Consider the following 27,263-nt stretch of genomic DNA (forward strand, 5'->3'; position numbering starts at 1 on the left):
GTCTCTAAGGTGCCACAAGTCCTCCTGCTCTTTTTGCAAATACAGACTAACATGGCTGCTACTCTGAAACTGGGGTAATTGTTTGTTTGTTTTTATTACTCCAGCAGGCTGGCTTCAGTCTGTTGAATGCAATGAGGTCCAACACTGGGAATGGGCTTTGGCCAGGGAAGGTGGGGGTGGGGTGGATGTGCCATTGTAAAGCCTTTTTATGGAAGCCTCTGGTTAGGTACAAAAGAGCAATGAACTCCCCACACGGTCATTAAGAAGCAAAAGCACATGGTTCCAGGTTTAGTCCATCCGGGTTGTGGACTTATCTGTGAGAGAGAACTCAGCTGCAGCATCTACCGTTGCATTAAGATCTCTTCGCTGACCAGTCAGTGGCGGCTGGTGTCCCACATAGTCTCCAGCATCCAGGAATTCACAGCCCCTTTGCTATTACTTCCTTTCCCTGTGCTCCCTGTTTCACCATGTCTGTTTCTTTATTGCCCTGCTCTGTAATTCCTCCTCTCCAATTTCTAGTTCTTTCCTTTCTGCAGTTTCCTTCCATCTCCTTCCTCGATTGTTCACCTGTCTTCTTTAAATCCGAGATGGGCTTGAGCAGCGGGGTTAGGATTTGGGTTTCAGTCTCCTCGAAAGTCAGGGTGTTTGGGTGGATCTGATTTGTTCATAATGAATTGGTGTTGGGGTGAGCAAGTCGGTGTGTGCACGAACCTGCTTACACCACTGCCCCCTACTGAAGGGAATCAGATCTGCTCTGATGTATGTCATTAGCCCCGTACTGCTAACAGATCCTCTCATTTAATGGTAGGGGCCTGTGCCAGGGCAGTTAGCTGAGTATAGAATCTCTCTCCATGGTGAAGTGACTGGGATGGGGGAATCATCACATGATTTGAAAAGGAAATGTACCAAACCAGGGTGTTTATAGCTTCCTGAGGAGGACAGGGACATAGGCTCTGATTCTCCTTGCTTTGCCCCTTGTGGTGTGTGTCTGAAGTAATTGTACGACGTTACCATTGGTGTGAGTGGGTGGGGAGGTCTGGTTCGGTAGCGATGTACACCCTCTCTGCACTCACTGTGCTCAGGCATAAATAAAGACACAAGGTGCAAAGCAGGAGGAATCAACGCCCCAAGCATTGTCTGCCTATAGCCTCCTAGGGAAGAGCAATTCCCTGTGCTGTGAGAGTGACTTTCCTGATACCCCTCAGTCTCGCTCGTGTACAGAACATGCTGGTCTGTGCTATGCCCCAGGTCCTGTTTGCCTACTTGACAAACTCTGCATAAGCTGCTTTGAAGGCTCATTGTCACGCTATTTGTTGCCTTGTGTGTGAAGGCACTGAGGAGTGTCTCTCTCTCTCCTTGCTAAATCCCCCATCAGAAGCGCAGACCTGCCTGGGCCAACTGAGGCAGGCCTGTTCCAGCAAGTGAATCTGCTCCAGGGCGGGTGAGCTGTGCCCCTTTGGGAGCACAGTTTATCTGGCTGGCCTGGTTATTTTGTCACCTGAGAGCTTCCGGTGGAGGAGCTGGTGTCTAGCTGGCGGCATATGGTGCAGTACCAGAGGCAGATGAAGAACCCTGCAGGTGGAAAGCACATTGTAAGCCTTCGGTCGCTAGGGTTGCTCTGTGGTGCCCATGGCAATAAGTGAGTAACATAGCAGCAGGGCCCTCTGACTTCTGACCTCACAGCAACCTCCATGTCCTTTCCCCTTCCCACTCCTTGCCATTCCTGGATTCAGAGGTGGGGGCAGAAGCAGCAGAAGTGCACTGACCTGGTGGTGGCTGAGAACTGTGCTACTTATAATGGCAATGACCAGGAGCACGCAGAAACCTTGAGGGGACTCTGCTGCTCCTAAATCAGTGGAAATAGAAACCTGGAGCTAAGCCAGCCGTGCCGTCTGAGGCTCCATCTGCAGAATCCCCATTGACAGGGCTTTGCTTCAGGTCTTAAGCTACTTCTGCTTCCATCCCATTCATCCCACTGCCTGAGCATTGTGCTCCTGCAACCTCACTGACCCAGGAGGGAGTTGATGATAGTGAAGAGGATGAGCTGAGGAATCAAGAAGACACCGAAACTGAGGAAGGCCAGTGCCCAGGTCATTCCTAGCAGGCATGTCAGTCCCAGCACTGTCACCAGATCCTTCTTCCCTTGTTCTTTCTGATTGTTCACGTTGGATCTCAGTTTCCTCAGCATCCTCACGACGGTGACTAAGATGACCGTGTTGAAGAATATGGTGATACCAGCGTAGCCCAGGTTGAGGCTGTAATGAACATCCCGGCCCTTATCTGTGATCCAACACCTGTGGGAGAAGAGGAGGAGACTCTTGTATGCTGATGACAATGATGCTACACTGTGGGGATTGGCCCCGTGACTGAGGAGGGATGTCTTACTTTGGGAATGACACCATGCCATGAGCATTACACCATTCCAGCAGGGCCCCTGGGATCCAGGCCTTTGTGGTCAGAGCCCAGACAGGGTAGCAGACATCCGTGCAAGGCTGCTGGGGAGCCAGCCACTTTGCGTGCCAGCAAACGGGATTCCGGATGAGGAGGACAGAAGGGATATCTGTCTCGGATGGGGTGGAAAGGCTTTTTGGGCTGCTTAGTATTGCTGGTGAGTTCAGGCTTTAATTTGCCTTGGAAAGGGGGGACCACAGCAGTGCCTGGGAAGGGTGTCGTGTTGGGGGAAGCCTATCGGGCCATAGCTGAGATGGGATTTCAGTACCAGTGCATAGGGAGCAGCACCATCTGTGGGGAAACGGCACTGTGGTTCTGGGCTGGAACCATGCTTTGGAGACCTGCCCTGTTCTTTGGGAAGGGCAACATACTTGCAAAATTGCACTGCCTCTGGGAATAGGAGCATGCCCTGGGTAGAGGACAGCACCATCCACCAGAAATGGTCTAGTGATGTGTGAATGGCACTGTAGTTTTCAAACCATACCACAATCCTGGGACAGGCCGAAAGAGGACAATGCTGACTAAATGGCACAACTGTTATAAACCAGCATCATGCACCCGGGAAAGTCACCATGTTTTGGAGAGTTGGACTTAACTTATACCGATGTACGCTGTCGTGTGTACATAGCCTATGTTACTGCAGGGTGTGAATAAGCCACTCCCGAGTGATGTAAGTTACAATGACCTAAACACCAGTGTGGACAGTGCTATGTTGGCAGGAGAGCTTCTGTACCTCCGTAAACTCTGTAGCCTAGCCATAGCCTTAATCGTCATTGCCCATGGATCTGATCAGAGCATTCCATGGAGGGCACGGTGCTTGGAGGTAGGATACAAGGCTCAGGAGAACATTTTTTATCCTGCATTCTGTAGAAGAATGGACCACGTGGAAAAGAACCAGGAGGGACTGTGAGAACAGAAGCTTTTAATGATTAGGAGACCTACTGTACCACTGGGAACCCAGCCTCAACGCCTACTGGTCCCCCATTATGGCAGAATGTGATTGTGTGTGGACTATCAAACCCATGGCTAACACTTACATAGTTGCATTGTTGTAGCCCGTGTTGGTTTCAATTATGTGCAGCCCATATGCCTCTTCCTTGAAGATGAGAATGCTAACCACAGCTAAGGCTGGCAGTCCTGTGGGGGTGGGAGATAAACACTGACTAAGCTATGATTGAACATGATGGGAATACATAAGAAGAACGCAAGTAATTGGAGGGTAGGAAACTGGGTAGCATACGAAGGAGTTGGTCCTGGGGCCCTAGGAAGAGAAGTATATTGGAGGAAGGAAAAATCCAGTAAGGCAGATGAGACAAGTGGTGATGGAATAAGGGGCCATTTTAGAGAGCAGAAACACAAAGGCAGGTCATGGCTCTGTGAGCAAGATGCAGTTATGTCCCTCAAAAAAGTTTCTCCTGTCCCAGCACACTCCAGGTAAACCAGGCTGTCTTATATTAGATGTTGGTAGGGCACTGTAGATTTCCTCCCGCACACCCCTGTCATGCATGGAAAACGCAGACATGAGAGGTGGGCCCCATCAAAACCCCTGAGCATTTGGGGAGGGATTGGAACCCAAATCTGGATATAAACTCTGCAACCAGCCCCTACTATGCAACAAGCTAATGTATTGCAGACAGACAATTATTATATAATTCTAGAGCCGTGGTCCTCTGGCTCTCAGAATACAGCTAAAGTAGCACTTTGATCAGCGGTGGACCACCTCCCTCCCACGGGCCAGTGCCTGGCTCTGACCTCCCCCCAGATCTTGAGTGATGGACGTGTGGATACATTTCTCACTGGAATCTGGTGACACTGCAGGGAGTGCAGAGGAAGGGCTGTGGTTTTGGCAGGAGGGACAGAGCTCCTCGTGGGTTGTGAGGGAGGCATCTTTCTGGGTAGAGAACCCTGCACTTACCCCAGCCAACAGCACACAGCTTGAGGATGTATCTCCTGATGTACACGTTGTAGACTTTGATCAAGAGCAGGTAGAGGTGGAAGCCCTCAATGGCCATCCAGGTCAAGCAGCAGAGCAGGGAGTAGTGCAGGAAGGCAGCAGTGCCTTTGCAGAGCCATGTGGCGTGAACCAATGCCAGGGGCTCGCTGAGCAGGAAGGAGGCATTCAGCAAGAAGAGGGCACCCAGCAGGTTCATGTGGATTTTGGTTGTATAATCTCTGCTCTTTTTCCTAAAATGAACACCGCAAACGGAACTCGGCTCCTTCTGACTGCCCTCGAAATGGGGACGGGGCGGGTGCGAAGCAGGGATCGCAGTCCACTCCGGCCGCACCCAGCCCCTCCACCTGGGACGTCCCCTCCAGTCAGCGCGTGCTGCCGGAGAACGCCAGAGCCGTGTCCCCTCTTGAGAGGGCCCAGGCTGGGGCGGTGTTTGGAAATGTCATGCCCCTTCCTTGGGGGCCGAGTCCACAAGACCACGTGGCAATACACAGGCAGGGCACACTGCGTGAGGCCAGGTCTGTATCCGAACCATCGGTGACTCTAGCAATGTCTAGCTTTTATTCTATTTCTTTACAGGCCAAACCCCTCGCATCGATGCCATTCAAAGTGCATCGGGCAGCAGGTATAAGCGATACCAGTCGCAGTACAGCTGAGCCCAGGGCCGGATTAAATCAGGGGCTTTAGAGACTGCAGCCCGGGGCCCCAGCTCAAGGGGGCTCCCAGAAAAATAAATCACAGGCAGCGATCTCCGGGGCGCTCAGGCTGCCTGCCCTGGCCCCGGCTGGCAGCTGGCACGTCTCTGCGGCCCCTGGCGGGGTGGGAGGCGGCTCAGCGCGCTGCCCCTGCCCCCAACACTGTCCCCACAGCTCCCATTGGCTGGTTCAATGGGAGCTGTGGGGGCAGCACTTGCAGGCGCAGGTAGCGCACCGAGTCCCCCTCCCTCCAGGGGCGCACAGAGAGGTGCCAGCAGCTTCTGGGAGTGGCGTGGGGCCGGGGCAGGCAGGCAGCCTGCCTGGGCCCTGCTGCGCCAAAGGCTGGGAGCCACTTGTGGTAAGAGCCTCCCGGCTGGAGCCTGCACCTCACACCCCATCCTGCACCCCAGCCCCCTGCCCCAGGTCAGAACCTCTCTCCTGCATTCAAACTCCCTCCCAGACCCCGCACCCTCTCCTGCACCCCAACACTCCCTCCCAGACCCCGCACCCTCTCCTGCACCCCAACACTCCCTCCCAGACCCCTCACCCCCTCCTGCACCCCTACACTCTGCCCCAGACCCCTCACCCCCTCCTGCACCCCTACACTCCCTCCCAGACCCCTCACCTTCTCCTGCGCCCCAACACTCCCTCCCAGACCCCTCACCTTCTCCTGCCCCCTACACTCCCTCCCAGACCCCACACCTTCTCCTGCACCCCTACACTCTGCCCCAGGTCAGAACCTCTCTCCTGTATTTCAATGGAGCGCGGCTGCTGGACACCTGCTGCGGCTCTGGCCCCTGTCTCGTCTCTGCTGCGAGGGATGTGGTGAGGGATAACTGGATCCCTCCTGGGAGCAGATGGGCGAACGGTGCAGAAATTCAAGCAGGAACGTGACATCCTGGGCGTGGGGGGGGGGAATGGCAAGTGTAACTCTCCAAAAAGGGCCAACCTTATCCTGCGTGTAACCCCAGGGGCCTCAGGAGGGCGTCCCCATCAGGGATGAATTTGGTTTAGCATCTCTCTTGAGGGAGCCCCTGTTGATTCAACTCAGCTAGGCACCCCGGGCGGGAGCCGCTCTGCACAGCAACGGGGTTACCTGGAGGCGAGGTAGTGGAGGATGGTGAGAAGCGAGGCAGCGGCTGAGACACTGCAGCCCACCATGGAGATGTAGGTGAGAGGAACCAGGATGGCCTCGTCTATGGGCGCTGAGGAGATTTTCTGCATGGGATGAGGAGGGGAATGAACGCAGCCCTTGGGCACTGGTACTTGGCCTTCACGGCCACACTCACCTCCCCTCAACCCCCTCCAGCTTCTTCAGGCCTGGAGCCTGTTCCACCCCCTAGCTTGGCACCCATCCCTGAGGCTGGATGTCCCTGCCCTCTGTCCTATGTCCTCTCCCCTTCCAGAGCTCCGAGGGGGACAGGAGGAACCGTCTCAAAGCTCAACCCCTGTCCTGACCCGGTGAGATGGGTTGATCATAGAATCATAGAATAACAGAGTTGGAAGGGACCTCTGGAGGCCATCTAGTCCAACCCCCTGCCCAGAGCAGGACCAATCCCAACTAAATCATTCTAGCCAGGGCTTTGTCAAGCCTGACCTTAAAAACTTCTAAAGAAGGGGATTCCACCACCTCCCTAGGTAACCCATTCCAGTGTTTCACCACCCTCCTAGTGAAAAAGTTTTTCCTAATATCCAACCTAAACCTCCCCCACTGCAACTTGAGACCATTACTCCTTGTCCTGTCATCTGCTGTCACTGAGAATAGTCTAGATCCATCCTCTTTGGATCCACCTTTCAGGTAGTTAAAAGCAGCTGATCAGCAGGTCCAAGAGGAAAGGGGAGAAGGCGGGGGGCCAGGGCAGCGTGTGTCCTAGTGTAACCCTTGTGGGGGTACATGCGTGTGCACGCCTCTCCCCCCCAGTGTAACTGAGGTTCTGGAGCGAGGCGACCCCAGAGGATGGCCCTGAGCATCTGTCAGCCCCTGCAGGGCGGGCGTGAAGGAGGAAAGGGAAATGGAAGCAGGGCCTTATGGTGGAGATCCGCTTCGGGGAAATGAGCCACTGAGAGCGGCTGATGGGGAATGAGTCAGGAGAATGAAAACAGGAAACCGCCCTTAAGTGCTTTAGAGCAGTGGTTTTCAAACTGTGGGTCGCGACCCAATGTCTGGCACTGGGTCGCGGCGGCTCTGGTTAGCACCACTGACTGGGCCTTTAGAAGTCCCATCGGCGGTGCTGCCCAGCGAAGGCAGGCTAGTCCCTGCCTGTTCTGACACCGCGCTATACCCCAGCAGCAGGTCCGGCTCCTAGGCGGGGGGCCCACGGGGCTCCGCGCGCTGGCCCCACTCCGAGCACCGGCCTCGCATTCCCGTTGGCTGGGAACCAAGCTGGGGGGCAGTGCCCGTGGGCGAGAGCCACACACGCCTCCGCCTAGGAGCCAGACCTGCTGTTGGCCGCTTCTGGGGCGCAGAGCGATTCGCGGTGCCAGGACAGGCAGGAAGCCCGCCTTAGCACCGCCACTGACCAGGAGCTGCCTGAGGTAAGCCCCAACCCTGACCCCCCCCCCACAACCCAGAGCCCCCTACTGCACCCCAAATCCCTCATCCCCAGCCCCACCCCAGAGCCCTGACCCCCTCCAACACCCTGCTCCAGCCCAGAGCCCCCTCCCACATCCTGAACTCCTCACCCCCGCACCCCAACCCTCTGCCCCAGCCCTGAGCCCCTCCCACAACTCAAACCCCTCATCCCCAGCTCCGCTGGGTCGTGGGCATCAACAAGTTTCTTCAGCTGGGTGGCCAGAAAAAAAAGTTTGAAAACCACTGGGTTAGCGCACCTGAGAGGCAGGGACTGAGAGGGAGCAAAGACTCTGTCTGATGGCTGTGGGGGGAGCAGACAGCCCCAAACAGAGCAAGAGCCGCAGGGGAGCAGCAGCCTTCCTACCAGCAGCACAGCAAAGTAGGTGAGGTGTTTACACAGGCACAGCACCACTTTGTCCTGGTGGATGGTCTCACAGCCCGCGCTGCTCCAGTTCCCCAGGCTGCCGTTCTCTGAAAGAGGGAGAAACGGCCTTAAGGAAAGCAGCCCCTGGCCACAGAGCCGTGAGGCAGACCCTCGGGAAAGCCCGTAGGCAACATTTCCCAAAGCACCAACTCACTTAGGAGCCCAAGGCCTATTGATTTTCAGTGGGGCTTTGGCACTTTTGAAAATGTTACCACCACCACCGCCCCCCCCGTCTCCAACAGCAAAAACAATCAGAGTGTGGGGCAAGGTGTGATCTCGGGTATTGCTACTGCGGCATGGGGGTGTTTGACGCTAGACATGGGCCGGCGTTGGGATCAGGGTTGGGTTTGGGCTGGCTGTGGTTCAAGGCTACACAGCACTAGGGCTCACGTGGGTTGGTGCCGAACCCTGGAGAGCTGTTGGCAGGCATAGAGTGGAGGGAAGGAATAAAGCGAGCAGGACAAAATGTCCCCCAGGCTGCTCCCAAATTCTGCACCAGAGGGACAGCTTGCGTCCTGTCCCGCCGCCCTGCACCCTCCCCGGCAGTCCCCTAAGATCCAGCCCTGGGCACCTACAGGCCCTCTTAAAGAGCAGGGAGCCTCCAGTTCTCAGGGGCAAGGACCTTGGAGCAGTTTTTCGCTGCCTTCTGCAGCGTGCGGGGGCAGGTCACTTAATTCCCAGCCATTGCAGGGGCCCCGGGCCCTGGTGGAACCCGAGTCCCTGTCTCTGCCTGCGGGGCACAGTTGTTCAGTCTCTGAGGGCTGTAACATCCCGCTCTACGGGTGGTGGTTTGGTGCTTGGTTGTGTTTTTAGTGGCCGATGATCCATTAGGCCAGTCTAGAAGATCTGGGGGTCCCTTCTGGCCTTAAATTCTATGGCCCTGGGTCTCTAGATGACTCCTTCCTCGGAAGCAGGGCATAAAAACGGGAACTGCTTTCACAAGCCTGTGGGAGGTGACCGCGCCCTGCTTGGCTGTTTGCAGGTGGCTCTGGCTGACCTGGGTCCGCTCTCCACCCCCTTTGTGCGTGATAATGGCACTAGCTCGGGAACCCCCTGAAGGATGTGGGGGTTAGGCTTCCAGTAGGTGCCACGGTGGGTCTCCATATAGCCCTACGATCGGCAAGGCTCTGTGCACAGTGTGGGGGCCTCTCCGCAAGCAGCACGGAGCAGAGGATGGCTTGGCAGCTTGTTGCCGCTCTGGGATGGCAGGAGGATGCTTGTCGCTGGGAGCCAAGGGAGGTCGGGGTTCACAAGTTCTCCTGGCAAGGTGGCTGTGGTGAGTACAGTCAGGCAGCAGACAGGGATGGTCCTAGCATGAAACCCCAGAGTCTGTCTGGTAGATTGCAGCTGCATGTTTGGTCCTTAGGTCCCCCTGGTGTCTAAGGCAATGCGCTCTCCATTGAATGACTCCCACCATCCTCCTTCCTTGCAAGCATGCACTCTCTCTCCAGGAGCCTGGCAGATGGACCTTTGCAGGCACCACTGAGCTCTGGGGATGCTTTACCTGAACCCAGGGCAGGAGTGAACTGTAACTACCTGAGCGGTTTCTCTCGCACGTGTACCACGTGATGCAGTGAGTGTCATAATTACCTGATCCTTCCACCCAAAAGACGCAGGTCGCATTTGAGTTATCCTGGTTGGGGGGCGGGGGGAGAAAACATGAGGCACACGGTGAGGTGTCTGTGCTCCCTTAGTTCCAAGCAATGTATGTACCCTGGGCTCGTTAGGGGAAAGCCTGGTGCCTGGTCCCTCCTGCCTATGCAGCGTTGGTCCCTACAGCGTATTTCCCAGCTCTTTTTCCGACCCACTGTTCACATAAAGCCCCATCACAGGAATCCACTGCATCGCTTGGGAGACTATTCCGCAGTGGAGTGAGGAAATATTTGATAGTTACTCAGTTTTATCCCATTACTCTGAGTTAGTAATAATAACCCCTTGGAGTAGTAATACCCCTTTGGAGTACCCTACGCTCCTTTCTTTCTTTCCCCCTGCTTACACCTAGATTTTCAGCTGGTGTAAATTAGCGTAGCTTCCCTGAAGCAGGTTTACACCAGGTGAGGATCTGGCCCTACATACTTATCAAGCAGTTGTCTTAGAGCTCCTTCGTCATTTGTCCATTCTGCTTTGCAATCTTTTCCTCTAAATCCCCGGAATCGGTTCATTGCTGCTCTCTGACATGTTTCCCATATACCCGAGAGCACAAAAAGTCAAATGGCTTCCTCCTACGTCTGCACAGTTTGGTTACATTGCATCGTGCCCACTTGGCGGGCACGTCTCTCCCGCCCAAAGGTTCCCACCTGCTCCCCAGTCCGGACAAAGGCACCTTGCATGTGGGCTGACCCTCAGAGTCTCAGCAATACTTCGCAGAGAAGAGTTGGCAGGGGCAGTGGGGTTGCACTGGGTTTGTGGTTAAAAGCAAACCAACCCCCACACGCCTTTTTGGTTGCAATGAGCCAGGACCTCCCCCCTCTCTCCCGTAGCTCCAGCTGAGGTCAGAGGAGGAGAGAAGCATTTCAAAAGCCCCACTCCATCCCTGCAGCAGCCACTCTGTTTCCTGCTACAGCTTCTGCCTCAGCTAGAACTCCTCCCAGGGAGCACACACGGGCATGGCCCGCTGCATCCCCTTCGAGGAAGTGGCATGCTCCCTCCTCCAGGCCAGGCCTGTTCTACTGGGTGGTATAGAGCAGGGGCGATCTTGCTCTTAGCCTGCCATTCCCTGCCAGGCTCCTAGCACCTGAGCACACTGCTAGCAGGGAGCAGGAATTACATTCCCCTTTGGGATCCCAGGCAGTTAACGGTGCCAGGGCTTAGGGAGAGGGAGCTCCTTATGCGCTCGCTCTCACCTCTTTGCACACCGAGGCAGATAGATACTGGCCCAAATCCACCCTTCAAGCAGCAGGTTGAATTCCCATTGGGTTTCAAGAGGCCTGAGACTTCAGCTACACTGACCTCCCCTCTCCAGGGCCCTGGAGAGGGATTTGCCTTCCCTTGCCCAGAGAGCGATAGCTGCAGCTAAATGCCTTTGTGGGCCATGACCACCAGCTCACCAGTGTGGTGTTATGCCAGAACCGGATCTCCACAGGCTCACTGAGGCCGGTGACAATGACGTTTTCAAGGGTGGCCCCTAAGATGTCATTGTTCAGCAGGGAGCTGTTCTTCCCGTCCTGCAAAGCCAGAGCAGAAGAAACAATGCGCAGACCCATAAAGACTATTACCAGGAGGGGGGAGGTCACTGGGATAGGGAGCCTTTCATCTGCAGATGATCAACGCTGCTCCTATCCATGGGCAATCTGATGGCCTATGTGCAATGAGTTTGTTGGTCTCAATCCAGTTCCTAGCAGGCAGGTGCTCACATTGCAAACTTCCCACACCACGATGCTTAACCATTTCATCAGGGAGGCCATGGACGGAATGGTCAGAGGCCGAGCTACCCTTCCACTCCAAGAGGGGTCCCTTCACAATGCATATTATTGGGGTTGCACAGAGAAGTTTGCACTGCTGCTTCCCATGTTATACCTAAGATTCCTCTATGCTTCATGTGTGGGTCTTGTGGGCACCGGCATGTCCTATGCTGTTAATGAAAGGATCCAGCTCGATAGACGGGTGGGCGAGAGACACCGTCCTGCTCATCTCATTGAAACGCTAGTGGAAGCTATTTTCTTAGCGTTGGTCAGAGGGGCCCATTGGTGAGCAAGGCCAGACAAGTCTGGCTATGGCTTGACCATGGGCTGACCTCATCTTTACAACTTCCTGGGGCTTTAATTACCAGAAGAGGGTGTTCCCCTGGGACAATTCCAAAATACCTGGGGCCCTTGCCCTCTCTAAATTCCCCGGCACTTCCAATTGGATAAGGCATTCCTCTCGACTTCTGTGCTATAAATGAGCTAATCGTCATGCAGGGCTGCTGCGTGCTGTTAAGCAGCTGCCCTGCTTCATCTGCATCTCGGTGTTGCGGAAGGGCCCCATGTGTACAGTCTGGTGCGTTAGTCTGGACAGCTCTTCGAAAGAAAGGGGCTGCATACATGCAAACTAATGTCTCTTCTCCGCTTCCCCAACCCACCCGCGCTGGTAAATCTTCACAGTGTCTAACCTGGAACAGGCAAGGGGTGTTGAGATAAATGCAGACGAGTTTCGTTTCTGCAGCTCGACTCCAGCCTTTCTTCGCCAGTGTAGCTGGGAAACGCATGGAGTGTTGGGTTCTGGGCTTGGGCTGCGAGGTTGAAGCAGAAACATTCCTAGGCACAAACTGACACATGCCAGGTTACGATTACAAGAAGCAAGTGCTGAAAGAGTGATCGCAGGGGGCTGCAGTGCAACTCAGTAATACCTGTAGCATCTTTCAAACACCCTGCATGCCAGCATGCTGGAAAGAGCTAAGCACAGCGTCCGCGTTAGATCAATGATAGCGGAGGGAGAGCGAAGTGAAATGAGGCACGGATGAAAAGAGCAGTGCTTGGGTCAGATGTGGTTATAGCTGGAGGGAGAGAGATTTATTCATGTCCCTGAACCCATCTGGGCCAACGGTGTGGTTTGAACCCAGGACCGTCTGCACTAAAAGCATGAATTGTCATCCCTTGAGCTAAAGAACGAAGTGAAGCGCTGTAGCTGGTTCCTAAAACTTTTTTATGGACCAGCTACTCGAGGGGCGACAAACACCTCCGTTCGCCACGATGTCTCCGCGTCCACGTCTGTCCGCTGCCCCGCACAATGGGGGCCTGATCCCAACACGATTTCAACCAAGATGCAAATGGGGCTCCTTGTGGTTGGTGAGCTGCAGCGCTGCCCGCTGAGCAAGGAGGGAACCAAGCTGGAAGGAACTAAACTAATCAGGTCTCCTCCAGAAATCGTTCCTGTGTCGATCTTACTTTAGGCACTCGGCCAAAAAAGGAGGAAGAGGCAGGGGGGATGGGTCAGGGGAGACAGAGAAATGGGGGACTAGAACTAGAGATCAGACTCCCGTGGAAACGAAAGCTTGTGCTGTCGTTCCGTGTGCCAGAATGCTGTCCGTATGAGAGGCCCTGTGCTGGGAAGAGTGATTAGAAAGCAAAGCCCCTGGCTGTTAGAGCAAGGTGGATACTGACCTGTAGTAACTCACTGGTGAGATTCAGCCCTCGGAACAGCTCGTTAATCTTGAATACGAAAGTCTGGATGTTGGGGCATATGACAGTGAAGTTGTCCTCTCGGAAACGGACTTCCGACAGCTTCTGTTCTAACTGTTTTAACCTAGCGTGAGAAACAAGAATCCATGCTCAGAGGGGCAGAGAAGATCAGAGAGGCCGGGGCTGGGGCAGATAATAGGAGGAGGAAGGAATGAACAAGGGAGTGAATGAGGATAAGAAAGAGGCAGAGACACTGAAGATGTGTATTTGAGATCACGTCCAGAAGGTATCGTCACCGTTAGAGGTTGCCTCAGACTAGGGGCACTAAAACTGGAAACAGATTCAAACATCGGACCCTGTCACCGTCAGCTTGAAACGTTCCTCACACAAACGACGGAATGGGTTTTCTTTGGGCTTGCCTCGTTTGGGAGATTGTGCCAAGCCTGTCCGTGAGGCTTCCTGTCTGTAGGGGACTGTGGGGCAGATCCGAGTCTGTATTATATTGTGTGCCCAACTTTAGAATTATACTTAGAAATAACTGGATCTGGTCGAAAAACAGACAAGCCATCCCACAGAAAATTCCAATGGTTAGCAATGTTGCTTTCTTCCCAAATCTGGATGCAAAGTAGTTGATATGGGCTGTGCTGACCAGGACTGGGACAGAGGGCCTGGCTTTTCTTCATCAGTTCCTCCTCACTAGTTCCCCCTTCAGCTGAGATGCCCTGAAGGAGAGCAAGGGTTACTAGATCGCACGCCCTGGTTCTCATGGGAGACTTCAATCACCCTGATATCTGCTGGGAGAGCAATATAGCGGAGCACAGACAATCCAGGAAGTTTTTGGAAAACGTAGGGGACAATTTCCTGGTGCAAGTGCCGGAGGAACCAACTAGGGGCAGGGCTCTTCTTGACCTGCTGCTCACAAACCGGGAAGAATTAGTAGGGGAAGCAAAAGTGGATGGGAACCTGGGAGGCAGTGACCATGAGATGGTCGAGTTCAGGATCCTGACAAAAGGAAGAAAGGAAAGCAGCAGAATATGGGCCCTGGACTTCAGAAAAGCAGACTTTGACTCCCTCAGGGAACTGATAGGCAAGATCCACTGGGAGAATAACATGAGGGGGAAAGGAGTCCAGGAGAGCTGGCTGTATTTTAAAGAATCCTTATTGAGGTTACAGGGACAAACCATCCCGATGTGTAGAAAGAATAGTAAATATGGCAAGCGACCAGCTTGGCTTAACAGTGAAATCCTTGCTGATCTTAAATACAAAAAAGAAGCTTACAAGAAGTGGAAGACTGGACAAATGAATAGGGATGAGTATAAAAGTATTGCTCAGGCATGCAGGAGTGAAATCAGGAAGGCCAAATCACACTTGGAGTTGCAGCTAGCAAAAGATGTTAAGAGTAAGAAGAAGGGTTTCTTCAGGTATGTTAACAACAAGAAGAAAGTCAAGGAAAGTGTGGGCCCCTTACTGAATGAGGGAGGCAACCTAGTGACAGAGGATGTGGAAAAAGCTAATGTACTCAATGCTTTTTTTGCCTCTGTCTGCACGAACAAGGTCAGCTCCCAGACTACTGCCCTGGGCAGCACAGCATGGGGAGGAGGTGACCAGCCCTCTGTGGAGAAAGAAGTGGTTCGGGACTATTCAGAAAAGCTGGACGAGCACAAATCCATGGGGCCAAATGCGCTGCATCCAAGAGTGCTAAAGGAGTTGGCGGATGTGATTGCAGAGCCATTGGCCATTATCTTTGAAAACTCATGGTGATCGGGGGAAGTCCCGGACGACTGGAAAAAGGCTAATGTAGTGCCCATCTTTAAAAAAGGGAAGAAGGAGGATCCTGGGAACTACAGGCCAGTCAGCCTCACCTCAGTCCCTGGAAACATCATGGAGCAGGTCCTCAAGGAATCAATTCTGAAGCTCTTAGAGGCGAGGAAAGTGATCAGGAACAGTCAGCATGGATTCACCAAGGGCAAGTCATGCCTGACTAATCTAATTGCCTTCTATGATGAGATAACTGGCTCTGTGGATGAGGGGAAAGGAGTGGACGTGTTATTCCTTGACTTTAGCAAAGCTTTTGATACGGTCTCCCACGGTATTCTTGCCAGCAAGTTAAAGAAGTATGGGCTGGATGAATGGACTATAAGGTGGATAGAAAGTTGGCTAGATTGTCGGGCTCAACGGGTAGTGATCAAGGGCTGCATGTCTAGTTGGCAGCCGGTATCAAGTGGAGTGCCCCAAGGGTCGGTCCTGGGGCTGGTTTTGTTCAATATCTTCATAAATGATCGGGAGGATGGTGTGGATTGCACTCTCAGCAAGTTTGCGGATGACACTAAACTGGGAGGAGAGGTAGATACGCTGGAGGGCAGGGATAGGATACAGAGGGCTCTAGACAAATTGGAGGATTGGGCCAAAAGAAATCTGATGAGGTTCAACAAGGACAAGTGCAGAGTCTTGCACTTAGGACGGAAGAACCCAATGCACAGCTACAGACTAGGGACCGAATGGCTAGGCAGCAGTTCTGCAGAAAAGGACCTAGGGGTTACAGTGGATGAGAAGCTGGATATGAGTCAACAGTGTGCCCTTGTTGCCAAGAAGGCCAATGGCATTTTGGGATGTATAAGGAGGGGCATTGCCAGCAGATCGAGGGGCGTAATCGTTCCCCTCTATTCGACACTGGTGAGGCCTCATCTGGAGTATTGTGTCCAGTTTTGGGCCCCACACTACAAGAAGGATGTGGAAAAATTGAAAAGAGTCCAGCAGAGGGCAACAAAAATGATTAGGGGACTGGAACACATAACTTATGAGGAGAGGCTGAGGGAACTGGGGATGTTTAGTCTACGGAAGAGAAGAATGAGGGGGGATTTGATAGCTGCTTTCAACTACCTGAAAGGGGGTTCCAAAGAGGATGGATCTAGACTGTTCTCAGTGGTAGCAGATGACAGAACAAGGAGCAATGGTCTCAAGTTGCAGTGGGGGAGGTTTAGGTTGGATATTAGGAAAAACTTTTTCACTCGGAGGGTGATGAAACACTGGAATGCGTTACCTAGGGAGGTGGTGGAATCTCCTTCCTTAGAAGTTTTTAAGGTCAGGCTTGACAAAGCCCTGGCTGGGATGATTTAGTTGGGGATTGGTCCTGCTTTGAGCAGGGGGTTGGACTAGATGACCTCCTGAGGTCCCTTCCAACCCTGAGATTCTGTGATTCTAGGATTCTAAGGGTGTCTCAGCTTCGCTTGCCTGCTGTCTGCTTTCCCTGAGCTGGCCCACGAGGCATGGACCCGGTGCTGTACTACTTGAGGCCACACAGCTACCCTGGTGAGTGAACCCCAGCCCTTTCCACCTCCTCCCCTTCACCTCTCTGCCCCCTGTGCTAACCCTGACTCTCCTCTTCCCCTGTGCTAGCCCTAAAAACCTTCAGCAAATCCTGTCTCTCCCCCCTCTCTCTCTGGGCTGTCTGCGTTGAGTCTATGGACTGTAGAGCGGTCTGGGAGAAGCTGCTTACATGGGGATCTTAATTCCTCCTCTGAGCTTAGCCATTCCTCTGACACAATGAACCTCTGAGCGCTCGGAGCAGCCCTAGAGCACTACTGAGACCTTCTGGGCACGGAAACCCAGCAAGGGGGAAGGATCTTGGAGCCTGGGCTCCAGCACGAATCCGAAGAGCTCGGCTGCTATTGTTCGCTCTGCAGCCTGAGCCCCACGCGCCCAGGTCAATTGATCCTGTCACCAAGACTTGGTGCCCCGGGCTTTTCTTTGCAGGGTAGTTTTCCCATCTGTAAAATGGGGGTGATGAGACTGAGCCGCTTCCCTGGGGAGTTATGAGGAGGGAGCGAGGTTTGCAACCTGCTTTAGACATTGAGGGAGGCTGTGGATCCAGCTGGAAATAAATTGTTCTCCCCTTTCAAACATTTCAGCCAAAGAGAAAAATGTTAATTTGTGGCAAACGTTCTGTGAGGAAAAAAAAATCTGGGGGGGGGGCTTTTTTTTTAAAACCGATTTGTTTTATCGCTAAGGTTTTAGTTTGTCAACCCCTCCCGCCCCCAATTTTTGACACAACCTGGTTTTCTCACTCAAATTTCCATTTGACCAAAGCACCGTGTTCGGCTTCAAAACGCCTCTCTGGAAATTTCCCCAGCTGCAGGAGATGGACTCAGGGAGCTGGCCCCAGAGTGTAGTCTGGCAAAGCCCCCTGTGCGTGCTCCCCACTCACCTGACCAGCTTCCCATGCTGTGCAGAGCATCCTTTCTCCATGTAGCTGTCCATGTCAGCCACCACGTTTTCCTCCTTCTTCCTTCCCACTTGTCTGGCTCCCTGACAGCGTACCTGGGCCCCTGTGGGGTCTGGGAGGGAAATGAGCCATGTCAGGATGGGCAGAGCGACAGCACCGTGCGGGGGAGGTTTGACCCCTGTGCCCTCCCATGACACGCCACCACCTGACCGATCTTGGGGGTTCGAGTAAAGGTGTTCAGGAGAGCATGAGGAAAGCAGAGGAAGAGCTCCCCACACCTCTCCTTGGCTTAGATAAACAGCACCCCCTCCTGCTTCTGGGCTAAGGCCGTGAGGGCTCCCTCCCCGCCCTGCAGTATTCTTAAAGCTGCACCTCATGAATGAATTTGTACTTGGAGCAAGTGGCCTGGCACCAGGGCAGGGAGGAGGGTCGCAAAGGCCTTTGGGGAGATGAAAGAGGGGCTTGAGGTGAGCCCTGCACGCTGCTGCTTTCACGGAGTCTGATTCCCACCACAACTCCCCACGTGCCCCCGGATCCACAGAGACCTTCCATTGCTGCAGCTGCACGTGTGTGTGTGTGTGTAACCCGTTTTTTGTTGTTGTTGTTGTTGTTTTTTTTGTCTGGAAAAGGCCACTTCGTCAGAAACAAAACATTTGGCCGGAAAGCGTCAGTGACTGCAATCACTCAGCGACTCCCATGAGAGCAAATGTGGGGGGCTTTGACCGGGATGCCAGACTTGTCCCCAGGTTGGTGCAATCACCGTCAGCAGATGTCAGGGTGGCCTTCTAGGCGAAAGGACAGCGGAGATGTCAGAGCTGCAAATAAAGAAATATCCATACCTGCTTGTTGGAGCAGAAGAGCAGCAAGATACAAGAAGAGGCCGGTCCGCAAGGGTGAGTCCCTCCGTGTGGTGCTCCAAATGTGGCTCATCTCCTGCAAGAGACATACGGGCTCTGCTTTCTGGATTCAATTACCACTGTTGTTAAAGGGCTGACAATGTGCACAGACGGTGCTGAACGAGCCAGTAGGAGATATAATCTCTGCTCTGTGCATTTTACAATCTAAATAAATGATCCAAAGCCCATGGGGGGGCATATCGCAGGGCATTTTTAAACTCTCTGATATAGTCCTCGCTGTACCCAGCATGGTGGTTTACCAGATGACACTAAACAGAAGATTAGGATTCTGATTATAATCTTAGTAGTGGTAACCACATTCAGGAAGGCCTAAACTGTGTGTCTGTCACACCCTGTCTCTTTCTAACCCTTTCTGCTTAGTTCCAAAGACAACTCAAGGATTGGATCTCCTTCCATGACAGGGAGCTGCTCCATTTACCATTAGACTAGGGGAAAGAGGGAATGTTGCTGACAACAGCCAGGGACCTTTATTTTGAGTGCACTCCACTGTGCATTAGTGTTATTCCTGATATACAGCAAGACAAGAGCAGATTCAATGAGCTGCAGCAGCAAGAAGCCCAGAGTTTTTGTGACCGGGGTCCCAGTGGGGGTTAGCTGTGGTCCCTCAATTAGGGTGAACTGCAAAGAATGGGGCAAGTAATTCCCCAAAAGCTGGTGGATATTCCAATACTTAGATTTACCCAGCCAGCATAAAACAGCTTCTTTATTACCTCACTGGTTACTCAGAAGTCCAAACACCACAGTTCCCTTAAAGTGATCCAGCTTCAGGCCTCCATCCAGGTACACACGTCAAATATGATGATTTCTGTAAATCTTATTTTATCATATAAAAGAAAAGATTCTACCAATCCCAAAGGATCGGACACATGAATGTTTCAGATCTTACCCAAATACACACTACAGCCAATTCTTATTAACTAATGTATTAAAAAAACAAGAGAGAGAGAGAGTATGGTTAAACGATCAATATACATACAGTAGGGCTGTCAATTAATCGCAGTTAACTCACGTGATTAACTCTCAAAAATTAAGCGCAATTAAAAAAATTAATTGTGGTTAATTGCAGTTTTAACCGCACTGTTAAACAATAGAATACCAATTGAAATTTATTAAATATTTTGATGTTTTTCTACATTTTCACATATATTGTATTGTTGTAATTGAAATCAAATTGTATATTATTTTTCATACAAATATTTGCACTGTAAAAATGATAAACAAAAAATAGATTTTTTCAATTCACCTCATACAAGTACCGCTGTGCAATCTCTTTGTTGTGAAAGTGCAATTTACAAATGTAGACTTTTTTTATTACATAACTGCACTCAAAAACAAAACAATGTAAAACTTCAGAGCCTACAAGTCCACTCAGTCCTATTCCTTGTTCAGCCAGTCGCTCAGAAAAAACAAGTTTGTTTGCATGTACAGGAGATAATGCTGCCCACTTCTTATTTACAATGTCACCTGAAAGTGAGAACAGGTGTTCACATGGCACTTTTGTAGCTGGCATTGCAACGTATTTATGTGCCAGATATGCTAAACATTCGTATGCGCCTTCATGCTTCGGCCACCATTTCAGAGGACATGCTTCCATGCTGATGACGCTCATTAAAAAAATGTGTTAATTAAATCTGTGACTGAATGCCTTGTGGGAGAATTGTATGTCCCCTGCTCTGTTTTACCTGCATTCCACCATATATTTCATGTTATAGCAGTCTCAGATGATGACCAAACACATGTTCATTTTAAGGACATTTTCACTGCAGATTTGACAAAATGCAAAGAAGGTACCAATGTGAGATTTTCTAAAGATAGCTACAGCACTCAACCCAAGGTTTAAGAATCTGAAGGGCCTTCCAAAATCTGAGAGGGACAAGGTGTGGTGCATGCTTTCGGAAGTCTTAAAAGAGCAACACTCAGATGCAGAAATTACAGAACCCGAATCACCAAAAAAGAAAATCAACCTTCTGCTGGTGGCCTCTGACTCAGATAATGAAACTGAACATGCGTTGGTCCGCACTGCTTTGGATTGTTATCAAGCAGAACCTGTCATCGGCATGGACGCATGTCCACTGGAATGGTGGTTGAGGCATAAAGGGGCATGTGAATCTTTAGTGCACCTGGCACATAAATATCTTGCGATGCTGGCTACAACAGTGCCATCAGAACACCTGTTCTCACTTTCAGGTAACACTGTAAATAAGAAGAGGGCAGCATTATCTCCTGCAAATATAAACAAACTTGTTTGTCTGAGCGATTGGCTGAACAAGAAGTAGGATTGAATGGATTTGTAGGCTCTAAAATTTTACATTGTTTTATTTTTGGATTCAGGTTTTTTTGGTACATAATTCTACCTTTGTATGTTCAACTTTCATGATAAAGAGATTGCGTTACAGTATTTGTATTAGGTGAATTGAAAAATATTATTTCTTTTGTTTTTTTTATAGTGCAAATACTTGTAATAAAAAATATAAAGTGACCACTGTACACTTTGTATTCTGTGTTGTAATTGAAATCAATATATTTGAAAATGTAGAAAACATCCAAAATATTTAAATAAATGGTATTCTATTATTGTTTAACAGTGCAATTAATCAAAATTAATTGTGATTAATCGCGCAATAAAAATAATTAATTTTTTTTAATCGCTTGACAACCCTAACATACAGACATGAGTTCAGTTTATTTAGGTACAGATTCATAGCAGAGATGGTGAGCTTTATAGTTGCAAAGAGTTATTTTAGAAATAGTTCATAGGTTATAGTCCAATGTCCGTATCTCGTATTCAGGGCGTACCAGCATAACTGGGACCTCAGTCTTGTGACTCAAACTTCCCCTGATGAAGCCTAAGCAGATCTGAGATGACAGAATCTGGACCCACGGATCTTTTATACAGTGTTCTAGCATCCACTTGACCACACAGTCCTGGTTAAACAATAGGCTTTTGATGTAAACTTCTGCTTTCTAAACACCACCAGTAATTAGTTATGCAAATCAACATAGGAGGGCAATTTACCCATTAGGCAGTCTATTACAAACTTAAAAGAGACATATAGACAATGACATTATTTTACCCAAGATTCATCTAAATGTTAATATTCCCTTTTGATCCCTGACTTAGTAGCAGACAGGAACTGTCTGTTTACACGAGTAGCATTTAAAATACACATAATTAGTATTCCATCTAACTTCTAACAATACAGGTTTGCATTTCAAAGTTCTAGCCTACTTAGCATGAACGGCCCTCATTACCATTCGCATACCTTTAAAAGTGGGCTTTGGGTCATTCAGCCTGCAGGCTGGTTAACCCTTTCTGGCCACGAGTTATATTTTGTATAAGATTTGCTGCCATTATATAGCAGTGGTAGCAATAATGGCTTGCATGGTTACGTTTTAATTAGACAGTGTCACAGTTTTTCTTGCCTTGCAAGGGTTAGACAGAACCTCTGCTTTCTGGGCATTTTCCAGGGATCCCACCTTGAGGGTGGGGAATAGAGTAACTGCCAGTGGGTGTGGCTAAAACAAATAACTGTTGAGGGAGTGGCCTGTGGGGAAAAGGAGTCCAGACACCCTGGACATAAAGGACCAAATTCTGCCCCTTCTTCGATCCAGGCAGCTCCATGGCCTTGATTGGGTAAAGGTATCATTGGACTGACCAAGAGTGTTTGCAGTGAGGAGAACATTTGATTTTTTTTTTTCTGCACTGTGATTTGCTGAAATTCTCCTGGTTTTATAATAGATTGTAATAATATCCAGTGTCTGGGACTGAGAGACACATATCTGCTGTATCCTTAATTTTGCTAGATGTAAGTTAATTAGGGTAGTGGGATATAATTGGTTAGAGAATTATGTTACAATATGTTAGGGTTGGTTAGTTAAATTTCAGTAAAATGATTGGTTAAGATATAGCTGAGAATATTACTGTATAAACTGGAGTCAAACAGGAAGTGGGGGGAAGGGAATTTGGAATCATGTTTGCTAAGGGGGGAATGAGAATAGGGAACGGGGAACAGGGACACAGGCAAGGCTCTGCTGGGAAGGGGGACATTGGGTAAACACTCTGTGGTGTCAGAGCTGGGAAGGGGGACACGGGGTAAATGCTCTGTGGCATCAGAACTGGGAAGGAAACACTGGGGAACAGACTCTTCCGGCGTATAGAGATAAGCCCGACTGGTGTGAAGGGCTTTGGAACATGCTTGCTTGGAAAGTAACCCCAATGAACATCACATTGTCTGCGCTTTGGACTTCTGGTCTTCTGCTTTCTGTCTACGTGACAAGAACCAGGGGAGAGGGTGAAGGGAAAGCGCTCTAACAGCTGGAACCAGTGGGTGAGAGAATTTAGCAGTGTGAGTTCCACTGATGGGACTAGAAATCGTCTATTTGAATTGCAGCTGGTGGTTTTGTGTTTCAGGCAGTGGGCTTGACCTTAGATCTGGGTTCAATCGCCTGCTCTGTCACTGATGTCTCCTGTGACCTTGGGCAAGTCACTTAATCTCTCTGCCCTCCTTAAATGCTGCTTTCTTTGTCTCTCTTATCTTGCTAGATTATAAGCTTTTGGGGGCAGGGCCTGTCTCTTCCTATGTATGTGCAAAAGCCTAGCACAATAGCAGCTCAGTCTTAGTTGGGCAGTAGATTTGGCTGTAGTACAAATAATAAACCCATCCTGCTCCTAGGCTGGCAACTGAGTGACTTGTGTGCCCCAAAAGAAAGAATTTCGTAGAGTGCAGTGAAGCGTCTCTCCAATTCCTCGTTTCGCTCTTACTCTAACTACGCACTAGCTATTTATAGCTCACACAATGACAAATGTCTCACAGACAGCAGTTAACATGGTGTAAACTGTTGGCAGATGAGTTGAAAGTTTAAAGGTAGCTCATGTGATCTTGGAATTGGCAACCCAAGGAGGGCTGGTGCTGGCCCAGCAAAACATGCATGTTTACTGCTTACATCTAGAAGAGGAAGTACACTTGTAATAAGGGTGAAAGATACGCTCTGAGAATGAAATAAGTTGTAGCAAGGTAAAAACTTCCCCTTCCTGCCCTGCTCCTTGTTACCTGTAAACATGGTGACTATACAAAAATCTGCAATAGAAGGATAGGTATTTTTTTAGGGTAGCTCCTTCGTCCAGGGACCTTCCCTTCCCTAAGCTTTGTTTATATGCTCACTGTATTCAATGATATATTTTTCAGTATGAATTTTCAATATAAAGTATTGATACATTTTAAACAATATCTCAGTTCTTCTGCAAGGGGCTGGACTGATGGTCTTGGAGTCGGAAGCTGTTGGCTGCCTGGAGAGGTGGTGTGCTCCCATGAACAGGGCATTGGCCTGCAGATGAGGAGACCTGTGTTTACTCCCAACTCTGCTACTGATTCTCTCTGACAAGTCCCTGGGCCTTAATTTCCCTGTCTATACACCACGGATAAGGACTTTGACCTCCTTTTGAGCAATACTTTGTCATCCGCAGATGAAAAACGCCTACCTAAAGGGCTGAGGATTATCATCAGTGTTTGCAGCAGTGAAAGTACCCCCCACTCGCCCCTCACTGCCCTGCTAATGCAGTTCAAAGCTGCTGGGATCCTCTCTCCACAGCCCAGAGATGATAGTTCAGTCACCATGGCCCACTAGTCTTCACTAGTGAGAGTTCCAAGAAGGATGCCACAGGCATGGCAATTAGGGGAATGGCTGTAATGATGTGGACATGTGTCCACTAAGAACTGGACTGAGACCAGCCCTTCATTTCACAGAGGCTCCAGCTGATTGTGGTTTGCAGCCTGGAGCAGATTAGAATGGACAATCTAGAGGTGATAGGCTCCATTGTTCCCCGTGCTTATCTTCTGAGCCAGGCAGTCCCCAAATCCATTTGTCATTGGACAGCTCATCTGTGTTACTTTAATGTACAATCCAAGGGGAAAAATAAATTAATTTTTGCCACGTAGAGTGGCATCTTCAGGGCACAGGTAAACCAGTCCCCAAAACATGGTCAAAAATATTAAACTAATATGAAACCGCAATACAGACATATAATGCAATAAATAGTGATTTCAATGTAACAGCAAAGTAGACACAAATACCCACTTATAACCTCTTTTGCACAGGAGAGCACAACTTTGATCCAAGCACTTTACTTAACTTTTGCCTGTACCTTATTAGGCCACGGAAAGGAAATAGACAGCAGCATACTGGTATGCAGCAATATTTAGAAACACAACTGGCTAGTAAGCATGTCTGAAAATAAGTACGAATCAAACAGAGGAAAAGAGAGGTTTCAGAGTAACAGCCGTGTTAGTCTGTATTCGCAAAAAGAAAAGGAGGACGTGTGGCACCTTAGAGACTAACCAATTTATTTGAGCATTCGGGGGTCGCATAACTAGTTAGCATGCCAGAGTCTCGTTCGTTATCAGAATTAACTAGTTATGCGACCCTCGAATGCTCAAATAAATTGGTTAGTCTCTGAGGTGCCACACGTCCTCCTTTTCTTTTTACAGAGAAAAGAGTTACTTTGCTATGCTAGTCTGAGCACTCTTTCTATGTGATCAAGTGACATAGTCAGCTAGTCTTGAGCTTCAGTGCAGTGGTTTGGGATTTAAAATCGGTCGAGTTGTTTTATTACAGTCACTAATAGTAAGTTTCGCTTTTCATTTTCTTAGTAAGTTTCGGACTCTAACTGGAAATCAGAAGTAACCCCACTGAACCCCACTGCATCGTTCCAAGTGAGCGGAGAATTGGGCCCACTGGGTACAACAGCAGAACCCAGGCTGCAGCCCCCAGTAGCAGAAAGTCCACCAGGGGCGTGACCGCAGTGGCACAAGTTGTTGTCAGTCCCATTTCCATCCTGGGGCCCTGGAACAACCTGGCACGGACCAGAAAGGGAGACGTGCTGATTCCGCACGTCTTCCCGACAGCCTGTGCTGGTGGGGCTGCTGTAGAGCCTAGCGAGAGATTAAAGCTACCCAACCCCCACAAGTGGGCTTGGAAGTATTAGATTTTTATTGGTAAATGTCATTTTCACTGTACACACTTGGACCCATGGAAAAAAGTCTTTCCATCGATGGAGCAGAGGCTGGGCTTTGCGTGGGGCAGACGCTCCTCGCCGTGGAAGTCTGGCCTACAGCTGAGTGGGAGCAGAAACTGGGGCAGGGAGCGCTGCTCAGAGGGTGCTGTTATGGGACAGTGGCTATCTTGGCTGACACACCGAGGATGGAATCAGGGACCTCCAAAGCTAAAAGCAAGAGCCGTTACAGCTGGAACTCAAGAGCCAAGGTTCCCCTAGCTGGGAGCTGTGACAACTCCCATGCTCTGTGGCCTAGCATGCTCTCCAGCACAGAGCTCAGGCTTTGGGCTTCAAAGAGAGTGAAGGCTGAACTCCAGCCTGGCTTGCCCCAGGGGCTGCCCAGTGCTCCCAGGGAACCGGAGCTGAGGCTTTCCCAGCAAAGGGTGAACTCCCCCTGTGTGTCTGGCGGTAGGAGAGGCGATGTCCAGGCTGCAGCTGGCAGTGTAACTTCTGGCTCGGGTAGACGTACGCCCGAGCGCTTGGGCTAAAAATAGGAGTATAGCTGCAGCTACATAGGTGGCTAGTCCCCTGAAGACGCGCCCAGGAGCTTGGGTGGGATTGTACCGAGACACCCTGTGCCGCCGGGGCAGCTACGCTGCTGTTTTTAGTATGCTAGCACCATCAGAGCTAGCAGGGGTACGTCTCCCTGCGCTGGAAATTCCAGCTCCAGGGTAGCCATATCACCCCCCCACCCCGCCCTTCTTCTCGCTTCAAGATGCAGCGTGCTAAAGAACGAAACAGAACAGTGCTGCTCACCTTCTCCTCCTCCTAGGACTACGTGTTACAGCAGAACACGGTTCCACCATCCACTGCCCTTTAGCCAGAGAGAAAGGGAAGGTGGTTGAAGCCCCCAGAAGTACATCTGTGACCCTCCTCCCGCTGGGGTTCGTACGCTGCACCTCCCTCCTTCCCAACGAAACAGCTTAAAGGGAGGGAAAAACTGGACAAGGAGGAAGAAAACCCCTTTGCTCCCCAGCAGACATGGGGTGGCGGGGGGCATAAGAAGAAAGAACTGGAAGCTCCCCTGGGAGAGGCAAACAGCTGGATCCACTATGAGCAGCCCTTTGCAGTTAGAAATAACCTGTTGAGCACTTAGGGTCTGTCTACCTTGTAATCAGAACCCTGCAGCTGGCCCGTGCCAGCTGACTCAGGCTCGCAGGACTCAGACCAAAGGGCTGTTTCACTGTGGTGTACACATTTGTGCTCAGGCTGGGGTCCAGGCTCTAGGACCCTGCAAGGTGGGATGGTCCCAGAGCTCGGGGTGCAGCTGGAGCCCAAATGTCTACACCCCAGTTAAATAGTCCCTTAGCCCAAGCCCTGCGAGGCTGAGACAGCTGGCATGGACCAGCTGCCTAGACATACCCTTAGATATTCCAGACATAGGTGTCACTTGAACCCCTAAGACAGAGCATTGATGTGAGAGTCCAGTCATCTCTCTGTATTGCTCACTCCTATGTTACCCACTGCACACTCCAACTCAGATGATCAGTTCTAGGGTCTGACACTTTTCCCTGTTTCCTTTAATACACTGGGCATTTCACAGGCTGCATCGAAGAGGCTGACAACCCCATTTGCCTCTTTTGGCTCCAGGAGAGCCTTTGAGGGTACCACAAATCACAATATAAGTGGGCCTGATCTCTTCTCACACCGGTTTTACACAGTGTAATTGCATTGGAGCAACTTCTGATTTACTCTGCTGCATGCAAGATCAGAACTGGACCAATACAGTTCAAACCAAAGGACTTACTTGCAGTCTCATGCAGGATGGTGACTTCCTCAAGCAGGTTTGTTTCTCCCTTTGCCCTTAGTGCATATGGTCTCCTGTCCCTCACTCTTTGCCTAGATCGCTGCACAATGCATCCTGTCTGAGAGCAGCGTCGA

At 50.7% G+C, this 27,263-nt stretch overlaps 1 protein-coding gene across 2 annotated transcripts; it reads right to left on the reverse strand.

Moving 5' to 3' along the window:
• ADGRG5 (adhesion G protein-coupled receptor G5) lies at positions 1–27,263 on the reverse strand. 2 transcript variants are annotated; one of them, XM_048816465.2, is made up of 13 exons: positions 27,130–27,263; positions 18,254–18,347; positions 17,397–17,526; positions 13,175–13,316; positions 12,184–12,303; positions 11,141–11,257; positions 9,684–9,726; positions 8,034–8,140; positions 6,194–6,315; positions 4,367–4,635; positions 3,489–3,588; positions 2,011–2,294; positions 1–1,572 (listed from the first exon to the last, which is right to left on the reverse strand). In XM_048816465.2, exons 1-13 carry the CDS (start codon positions 27,139–27,141, stop codon positions 1,487–1,489), a joined length of 1,626 nt encoding a protein of 541 aa, XP_048672422.2. In that variant the 5' UTR covers positions 27,142–27,263; the 3' UTR covers positions 1–1,486. The 2 variants fall into 2 exon arrangements, with proteins under 2 accessions (XP_048672422.2, XP_074974424.1); XM_075118323.1 differs by having other exon boundaries at positions 12,184–12,339.

This window comes from Caretta caretta, chromosome 12 (genome assembly GCF_965140235.1).
Source record: "Caretta caretta isolate rCarCar2 chromosome 12, rCarCar1.hap1, whole genome shotgun sequence".
NCBI lineage: Eukaryota > Metazoa > Chordata > Testudines > Cheloniidae > Caretta > Caretta caretta.